The sequence below is a fragment of the Lactuca saligna genome, chromosome 6 (assembly GCF_052625555.1).
Source record: "Lactuca saligna cultivar CGN05327 chromosome 6, ASM5262555v1, whole genome shotgun sequence".
NCBI lineage: Eukaryota > Viridiplantae > Streptophyta > Magnoliopsida > Asterales > Asteraceae > Lactuca > Lactuca saligna.
The window spans coordinates 139,004,184-139,014,885 of NC_136422.1; the positions used below are offsets into that span (position 1 = coordinate 139,004,184).

The 10,702-nt window shown below is 32.5% G+C and overlaps 1 protein-coding gene across 1 annotated transcript; it reads left to right on the top strand.

The window, feature by feature from the left end:
• The first annotated feature begins 7,092 nt into the window (after positions 1-7,092).
• Positions 7,093-8,333, top strand: LOC144999751 (ethylene-responsive transcription factor ERF061-like). The gene has a single exon (XM_078958916.1). The coding sequence runs from the start codon at positions 7,306-7,308 to the stop codon at positions 8,101-8,103; it is 798 nt and encodes a 265-aa protein (XP_078815042.1). The 5' UTR covers positions 7,093-7,305; the 3' UTR covers positions 8,104-8,333.
• Positions 8,334-10,702: the final 2,369 nt, after the last annotated feature.

Consider the following 10,702-nt stretch of genomic DNA (forward strand, 5'->3'; position numbering starts at 1 on the left):
TGAAGGCATATGCGGTTACTCCAACAACCACAAAATATGCTACCACCCCAAGACAGTATATGGGGAATAGCCATAGGTGTAACCAATGCAACTATTATCACACATCTGGTTGTTGGGTTTGTAGTAATTGTGGCAGGAAGGACCACCTTTTTCCAAAAATCTAGGTCCTTAGCATTTACAACATCACCTATTGTGAACCAAGGAACTGCAGCAACTACCAGAAATAGAGATTCTTATAAGTGTGGAAACACTTGGCATTTTAATAGGAATTGCCTAAAGTTGAGAGATTAGGGTGGAAATTCCAAAGGAAGGGCATTTTTGATAGGACTCAGGGATGTTATCCAGAATCTAAAGGTGGTTACTGGTATGTTCCTAATTAATAACCTATATACAATTATACTTTTGGATTCTGTTGTCGATAAAAGCTATGTCACTCCTAAGTTTAGACAATTATTGAACCATACCTCCAGTAAACTTAAGGAACCTAATATACTAGAAATGGCTAATGGCCAAATCGGTAGTATGCAAGAAGTATTAGAGAATTACACATTATGATAAATAATCACGCCTTTCACATCAACCTTCAGAAGCTTTGACGTCATAATAGGCATGGATTAGTTATCACCTCATCACACTGAGATTCTATTATTTGAAAAAGTAGTATGTCTTCCTTTACCAAACAGAGACTCATTATCCCACTATAGAGACAAAACTAGTAAGAACCTTAGGATTATTTTCTGTATGAGTGCTAGGAAATATTCACAGAAGAAGTGTTATGCCTTCCTAGCCCATATCATTGATAAGAAGGAGAGAAGGAAAGAGATCAACGATGTACCTCAAGTGTTTGACTACCCTAATGTATTTCCAAAGAATCTACTTGGGTTACCACGAGTGAATCAAGCTAAATTTCAAATTGATCTAGTTCTACGAGTAACACCAGTAATCAAAATTTCATTATAGATTGGAACCGCTTGAGATGAAAGAACTCTCTATCCAATTATAGGAACTTCTTGACAAAGGCTTCATCAGACCAAGCTTCTTGCCTTGGGGAGCGCTAGTGCTATTTTTCAAAAAGAATGATGGATCTTTACGAATGTATATCGACTATCAATAGTTAAATAAACTGACCATCAAGAAAAGATACCTACTCCCCATAATCGATGAACTTTTTGGTCAACTATAAGGATCTAGTTATTATTCGAAGATCAACTTGAGGTCTTCGTATCATCAACTTTGAGTCATGGAAAAAGACATCCCAAAGACCGTATTCATAACTTGCTACGGTCATTACGAGTTCTTCGTTGTGTCATTCGAATTGACCAATTCCCCAACTATTTTCTTGGATATAATGAACCATGTTTGCAAAACCTACTTCGAAAAATTCATGATAATATTCATCGATGACATACTAATATACTCACAGACCAAGGAAGAGCATAGGAAACATCTATGGCTAATCCTGGAATTATTATGAAAAGAAAATTATTAAACCAAATTCTATAAATGTGAATTCTGGATTAGAGAAGTACATTTTCTCGGGTACGTAGTTAATAGCAAAGGAATCCATGTCGGTCCTTCCAAAATTGAGACAATAAAGATCTGGGAAGCACCTAAGACACCAACCAAAGGGCTTCAATTCCTAGGTCTTGTAAGCAATTATAGGAGATTCATACATCGTAACGGTTCATATCGGGGACTAGGGTATGTATTAATGAAAAGAGAGAAGGCTATAGCTTACACCTCACAATAAATCAAGGTGCATGAGAATAACTAGACCACCCACGACGTAGAGTAGGGAGTTATAGTTTTCACCTTGAAAATATGGAACCACTATCTTTACGAGACAAAGTGCACTATCTACATGGATCACAAGAATCTTCATCACATATTCGTTCAGAAAGAGCTCCATATAAGGCAATGAAGATGGTTAGATTTGCTAAATGATTACGAATGTGAGATCCACTTTCATCCTGGATAAGCCAACATAGTGGTTGACGCCTTGAGTTGTAAAGAGTGAGTCAAACCTCACACAGTTAGAGCACTCACAGTGACTATCTAGTCTAATCTGACAACCCATATTCGAAATACTCAAATTAAGGCTCTCACGTAAGAAAAAATCGATACAGAGTGTCTGCAAGGTATGGAGAAACAACTCAAACTCGAGACTATGGAGAAAGATACTTCATGAGTTGAATTTGGGTTTCGAAGAGTGGCGATACCAGGAAACTGGTCATGGATGAGGCTCATAAGATGAGATACTCCATTCATCCTAGAGCAGTCAAGATGTACTTAGATTTAAAGAATCTCTGTTGGTGGCCGAACATGAAGGCCGAATTTGGGATGTATTTAAGAAAGTGATTGGCATGCTATAATTTCAAGGCAGAGCATCAAAATACCTTTGGATTGTTATAACAAATAGAGATTATCGAGTGGAAGTGGGAACAGACTTTGATGGACTTCATAACAAAGCTGCCCAAGACATCTAATGGCTACAACACTATATGGGTAGTGGTTGACAAATTGGCTAAGTCGGCCCACTTCCTACCAATCAAGAAGAAAGATAAAACGGAGAAGCTAAACAGGATGTCCCTATGAGAGATAGTCAAATTATATAGGGTGACATTATCCATTATCTCGGATAGGGATAACAGATTTACCTATCAATTATGGGAAACTCTACATAAATCTATTGGTACCCACCTGGATATGAGAACGACCTATCATCCTTAGACCTATAGTAAAAGCGAAAGGATGATCCAGACATTAGAGGACATGCTTAGAGCCTGTGTGATAGATTTTGGAAAAGAATAGGAAACCCATATACTCTTGATTGAGTTCTCGGACAATAATAGTTATCACACCAGTATTATAGTTGCACAATTTGAAGCTCTCTATAGCCATAAGTGTCAATCACCGATCTGTTGGACAGAGTCGGCGATACTCAATTAGAAAAGAAGCTAAAGGCAGATACCCTGCTTAAGGGCCCAAAGATCATTCAGGAGACCACAGAGAAAATTGTGCAAATTCAAGAGCGCTTGAAAATTACCCGTAGTTGCCAAAATAGGTATGTTGACAATTGTAAGGTTCAGAAAATAGGTTAAACTTAAGCGAAACTACATTGGACATTTTAAGATCCTCGAAAGGGTTGATCCAATAGCCTACCAACTTAAGCTACCCTAAGAGTTCAGCAATGCACATGACGTTTTCCATGTGTTGAATCTCAAGAAGTGTCCCGATGATTATACACTTATCATTCCTCTCGATGATATTCAAGTCAATGTTAAACTAAACTTTGTCGATGAGCCAATTAAAATCATGGACCGAGAAGTCAAAAGACTCAAACAGAGCTGTATTCCCATAGTTAAGGAACAATGAAACTCTAAGCGAGAACCAAAGTATACTAGGGAGCAGGAAGATCAAGTGATAAGCAAGTACCCTCACTTGTTTGAAAACACCTCGACCATAAGTTAGATTTCAGGACAAATTTCCTTCAACAGGGGGAAAATGTGACAACTAAAGAAAATGTGTCACCAACCGTCATTAGGAATTAGTACAAATAAAAAAAACGTAGATAAAAGTGTAATACAGTAATATATTAATAAATATATGCACTTATGACCTTACACACTCGTAAGAACACAACTATTTTGGGCAATAGGCTCAAAAATAAGTGCGCAAAAATTTGTATCGTCACCTATAAAGGTTAATATATTCAGAAAGTACACGGCGACGTGATAACATAAATATAAAATTCGTAAATATCTGACTTCATATGGAGAAGTTATGGTTTTTACCAGATATAAAGATCAATCCATGTACATAACTTTACGACGTAAAAGGTGTACAATGAAATCGGTTAAGTTTTGGATGATGTCACAAAAAAGGGAAGTCGTAGTATTCCCCAGGGTAAGAATTTTGTGATAAAAATGCCAAGAACGAAGCCCATATGGGGAGTTATGATTTTTTTAAATCATTTACAGATACTTTGTTAGGCCAAAAGATGTAAGTTAAAATTTGTTAATACAACATAAAGGAAAGTTGTATTACTAGTCGAGAACATCGCATGGGTATAAAGAGGGTAAAGAACGGAGCTCGTATGCAAGAGCTATAATTTTTCAAATTCATTTTTGTGCGCATGCCTTGCACAATGTGCACACTAATTCCGGATTCACGAAGATTGTGGACAATGTTACCTAATGAGAGAGTAACACATGGCGACACCAGGTTGGAGCCACGATGCATTTTGCGTGGAGCACACACCAAAACGTGAGACACACAATCCAAAAACTTTCTATCAATAGAAGGTTTGCAGGCTTATTTGGCACATTTATTAAAACACCACTCTCTTCCTCTAGTCGACTTGCTTCAATTTAGAAGAGGTTTCCGAGCTCCTGAATCCCAAAGCTACCCTAATTTCGCAATTCAAGCTACTAGGGTGCGTTTATGGCCCCACGTTACAATTTTTAAAAGTTTTACATGGGAATACATATTATAATACTACATTGTCAATTTTACAAAATAGTACTCTTATCTGTAATATATCAGTAGTTTATAAAATGCATGAAATGTTAGGATGATTGGTAGTTACCTGCCAAAATTATAGCAATAATATTATGCCTAATTGTTATGTTGCACAAACCATACGATGATATTATTCCCGGTAGAAACTCAACCCCAAACCATACAATAATATTTTACCTTGTGGTTATGTTTGCTGATTCTCTAGGGTAACATAGTACGTAATTGTTACGCTAGCCAAACCTAATGATAAGCAGTGTACCTAGTTTTGACTATGTCCTAAAATCTTATAAATAACATCAAAAACTATGATAAGCAATGTATCGACATTTTGGGTGCTCACAATTATGATGGCATCAGGTAACGAATGCGTTTTTGTGTTGATTTTCTTTGATTCCACAACTGAGGACAATTCCGGTATTTAGATGAAATGGGCTAGTTGTGGGTTCATTTATTGCTTCCAAAAAACCCCTGTTTTTCTATTCCATCAATGAATGGAACAATTAGATTGAAAATTGAAAATGAGTATTAAAGAAAGAAAATAAAATGAAAAATTGAATGCAAAGAGAAAACTTAACTGAATGAAACTCGATCTCCAAGCTCTGCTGTTGTTTTTTGTTGGTATCATGTGTCTTGAGTAGGCTCTTAGTTGAAACCACGGGAAAGGGATAATCCATTCAAGTTTCTTATCTGTTAATCGATCATCACAACAGCCAAAAGAGATTCTTGTGATGTGTGATGAGTGTGTGCAACACCAGGGAAACAACGATCAGAAGCTTCGACCAAAAGTATAAAGGATCAGCTCGATCGTGATTTTGTGTTGGGGGGAAAATGTGATTTGAGGAAGTAAGTACCAAGGGCAATATTTTCCATTCAAAGCTTTTTTGAATTATAATACTTTAAGATTATGAAAATGAATTATAAATTAATAAAAATTATCAAAAAAAAAAAAAAAATTGGGTATATATGATATTACAAAACATTAAGAAGGGCAAATACAATATTTGAAATTTAGGCCGGACATATATGATATTTAGATGTTTAACAAAGACATATACGAAATTCTCCAATGAATAAAAAATATAATATATTTTTCTATTTGTACACATTTGGTCATTGAGTTTTTTTTAGTTCATATTTACCCCTTCAATTTGTTAAACTGTACGTATTCAGTCCTTATGACTGGTTACTCTAAATTAGCCGAAAAAAAATGATTTAATAGGGTAATATATTTTTCATTGTGTAGACATTTACTTATTAATTTTTGTGCACATTTAGCCCTTAATATTTTTTTTTTGTTTCAAAATAATTTATTTTTGTTTTCGTACTCATTCAGTACTTATGAATAGTACTTATAAATGACTTTTTTAGGTTTTTCTCATGACATCTTACGGGTGGTAATCATTGATGAGGTGTTTGGAGCTGTTGTTGTTTATGTCCATCGCGATCTCGATTGCTTGGTTGTGTAGGTCTTGGAATTTGACTTAGGTGTTGTGTTCTGAACGTCGTAACTTATTCATACGATATCATATTTTAATGATCTTTATATCTAAGTGTTTGTTTTTTGAGTCTACTATAACTTTCGTTAAGATTATTCCCGTCAAAATATAATATATTTTTACGTACGATTTTAATAAAAAAAATATTCATACATGTATTAATAAAAATGTATGGATATAAAGATCATAAGTAAAAATATATTATTTTTTAATTGGAGTAATCTAAATGAAATTTGTAGTAGACTAAAATATGAACACATGGATATAAAGATCATTAAAACCCGAGATCATATGAAGAAATTATAACGTTCAGAACACATAACCTAAGCAACCAAGTAGTCAAGATCACAATGAACATAAACATTAAAAGCCCCAACACATCACATTAATGATTGTCCCATTTAAGATATCGTGAAAAAAAACCTAAAAAAAATCATTCATAAGTACTGAATGAGTACAAAATAAAAAAAATAACTTATTTTGCAATAAAAAATATATATATTACGGACTAAATGTGTACAAAAAATATGAATGACTAAATGTGTATAAAATGAAAAATATATTATATTATTAAGTCATTTATACCGGCTAACCTAAAATAATCGGTCATAAAGATTTAATGTTTAAAGTTTAACAAGTTGAAGGGTAAATGTAGATGAAAAAAAACTTAGTAATCAAATATATACAAATCGAAAAATATATTACTCGTTTAAGTCATTATCCCTAATTATAATAAGATACACTATTTTTTTAAGAGAAGATAACATAAAATGTATAATAATAAAATTATAATAATATTTTATTATTTCTTATATTTTACTCATTTTAAATTGAACTTTATGCATGGACGATTTTATACGTATAACGGTATAAGCCCTCATCATCATCTCCCCTTCCCCGACCCCGCCATTGTTGCACCGATTACTCTCCCTTTTCCATATAAGTATGTGGTTAAGGAACGCCACTTTTCTTTTAAATCTAATTTTATAAGTACTAATCATTTAAACTGTATTTAATAACTTCATCACCAAACATTTTCTAATGAAAGTGTATTTTTTTTCTTTTGTCATTTTTACAAAATCTCCTATAATTATCACAGATCAGAAGTTGGATTGCATGCTTTTAGTTTTTATAGTTTAATGATGTGTTTGAATCATTTTACAGAACTATATTATTAATAAATTAATATTTTCGCATATTCCCTATAAATATTATGTCTTCGCTACCTCATCAAATCAAATTATAGCGAGTCCCTGTTTCTCATATCACCACAAAAAAACTCAAAACCATGCAAGAATACAATACAAATTCTTTTGATTCAGATTCAAACAACAATAACTTTCCATTTTCATTACCAAATTTCAGCTTGACAGGAGTAAACTCGAACACCTTTGATTCAACCTTCCCAAATCTTTCATCATCTTCATCATCACCATCATCATCATCCCCTGTTTTTCATGAACATTTAGGTTCTTCAGTTTACCTCAAACAGAGGGATCGATTCTTCAAATTCTCTGAAGATTTGGATCAAGCAACCCAAACTACAACAAACCCAGATGGATTTCATCAGCATTTTAGCAAATCACAGAAAAATAACAAGTCCTACAGAGGCGTGAGACAGAGGCATTCGGGAAAATGGGTGGCAGAAATCCGATTGCCGCATAACAGAATGAGGGTGTGGTTAGGGACTTATGAGACGCCGGAGATAGCGGCGTATGCTTATGATCAAGCTGCTTATAAACTTCGTGGCGAACATGCTCGTTTGAATTTTAAAGATCCGAGTATGGTGAGGTTTATCGGAGATTTGCAGAGGCTGAATGCTTTGAAGATTGCTGTTGAAAACAAGATTTGTCAGAAGGTGAAAACAGAGAAAAGTAAGCAGCTGGAGGTGAGAGAGAGTGGCCCTGCGGTGGGTTCTGGTGGCGATGATGAGAATTTTGATGGTGGTCATATGGTGTTGTCGGAAGATGAACTTTCAGGTGAGTTACAGACGTTTTCCGACATGGATGAGATGGTGGATGATTGTTCATTGGCCATGATGCCTTCTTATGATCTGGATTTGATATGGGAAATACTTGCTACCTAAATATTTGGACATTAATTTGCTTTAAAATGAACAAGTGTAGATAAAGAAGGTTATTCTAATGATATTATATTATATTTCAAATATGACAAAGTTTGTATGATTATATATATTGTCATAAGATGTTATATTTTTATTTGATCAAGTATATGTACGTATGACGAAATTGTCGATAAATGCTATAATGTTGTGTTTATTTCAAATTTGATCAAGCATAAGTTTCCACCATGAAATCTTGATAAAATGATATTATATTTCAAATTTGATCAAGTAATAAGTTTGGATTATGAAATTGTCATAAAATGAAGTTCTACATGTCTGCTATTTAAACATGTTTATCTCATAATGCAATGATTACGTATCTAATATGATACAATTGCTGCTAATGATTTTGCAATGCATAAAACATGGTTTTGAACAAACTATTTTGAGAATCTATTTTAATTTTATTCTATTTTAAGCCGATCAAACACGTTTTGAATGAATTCTTTCAAGAATGTAATTGGATTTTATTCTATATTTTATATCGATCGATCAAACACGTTTTGAATGATTTCTATTAAGAATGTAATTGGATTTTATTCTATATTTTATGTCGATCGATCAAACACGTTTTGAATGATTTCTATTAAGAATGTAATTGGATTTTATTCTATATTTTATGTCGATCGATCAAACATGTTTTGAACGAGTTTCTTAAGAATGTAATTGAATTTTATTCTGTTTTAAGACATTGAAACACGTTTTAAAAAGTATTTAAAAAATCTTTTGAAGTTTCATTCTACTTATAAATGGATCCGAAATGTGAAATATTACAATTCATTTGATACATTTTATTTATTTTAAACGATTTAGCAAACAACACTTCCCTTAAGCCTTACTAGATTTGACATAATAACAAACCCATAAAAGATCATTTATTATCCGAAAGTTACATGTTTAATTGGGGAGGAAACAAGAATTCAATAATGTATACAAAGATGTAGACAATCAAAGAGCTTAGACACAGGGAAAAAAAATTAAAAGACAGAGGAAAGTATTGTCTATTATCGATTTTTTTTCGATAAAAATAAAAAAAGAAGTTGCACAATATGTACTCTATTAGATTTATTTGTGGAACATATTGTTGAGAAATCCATTGGTTGCACTAAAAATGAATTCTATGATCAAGATTGTACTAAACACGTGCTAGCATTTTAAAGCAATAACTGTTGCTTAAAGCCATATAGTTGCACTCTTATGTCATAAACTAGCTGTACTCTTAAAGCTTAATCAAACTTTAAAACTAATAAAAGTCAAATAATTGGTCCATTCTAAATGTGAGGATCCATAACAAGCGACAACGTTAGGACAATAATGTTATAACTTTTCTATATCTTTATGTTTTGGGTAACTATTTTTTTTCTTTTTCATACATTTAGGTAACAAACTTATTAGAAGTGTTCACATATGATCATTATAACTTACTATAGCATCTTAAATTCTAAAGATAAATGCTTTTAACAACTTCGTTTCATTAATATGTACCAAAAAAAAAAAAAAGTTAGATAAATAGGAACAAAACGAAAAGTAAAAGTATATTACACAAATTGTCCATATGGTTTGGGGTGATTTGTGTTTTTAGTTCCTAACTTATTTTTTAACTTGGATGGTCTCTATTGTTTATTTTTGTTGCGTGTTTGGTTCCTGTCTTACCTAAAAAGACTATTGTGTCCTTATTAATTTATTTTTTAATTAATTTCCTTATTTATGTATTATTTTAAATATATAAAAAAATTAATAGACCCTATATTTTTGTATATCCTCAGATAATTCATATTGTTTATTTTTTATTTTTATTTTTTTTAATTTGGATGATCCCTACTGTTTAATTTTGTTACAAGCTTGGTCTCTGTCTTACCTAAAAAAACGTATTGTGCCCTTATTAATTTATTTATTTTTATTAATTTTCTTATTTATGTATTTATTCTTTATATATTTAAGAAAAATTAATAGAACCCATATATTTGTATCTCCTCATTATCTCATCTCTTATCCTCCTCAACTTCTATTTATTTTTCATCTTTAGTGATGTCGACGTCCTCATCACCCTTTTTTTTTCGGTCCTTCGACGCTGTCGAATCAACACCACAACCTACTAAATATGAAGAGACAATAGTTTATGGTTTTGATTCGTCAGAGTTGAAGTACTAAAAAAAGATGGATGGTGAAGACATCAATCTTACTAAAGATGGAAAAGAAATAAAAATTAGAGAGGATGAGAGATGAGATGGTGACCCGTAAGACCCAAATTAAATTTCTCAAATGTGGTTTCAGGTTTACGGTGAGGAGATACAGATATGTAGGGTCTATTAATTTTTTTTAATATATAAAAAAAATAAATACATAAATAAGAAAATTAATTAATAATGACACAATAGTCTTTTTAGGTAAGACAGTGACCAAACGCATAACAAAAAAAACAGTGAGATCATCCGAGATAAAAAATATAAATTAGGGACAAAAAAACACAAATTCTCCCAAACCATAAGGAAATTTGTGGATTGATTAAGTTAATTACCTTCACAAACAATTGTATACACTTTTTTTTTTTTCAGAAAAT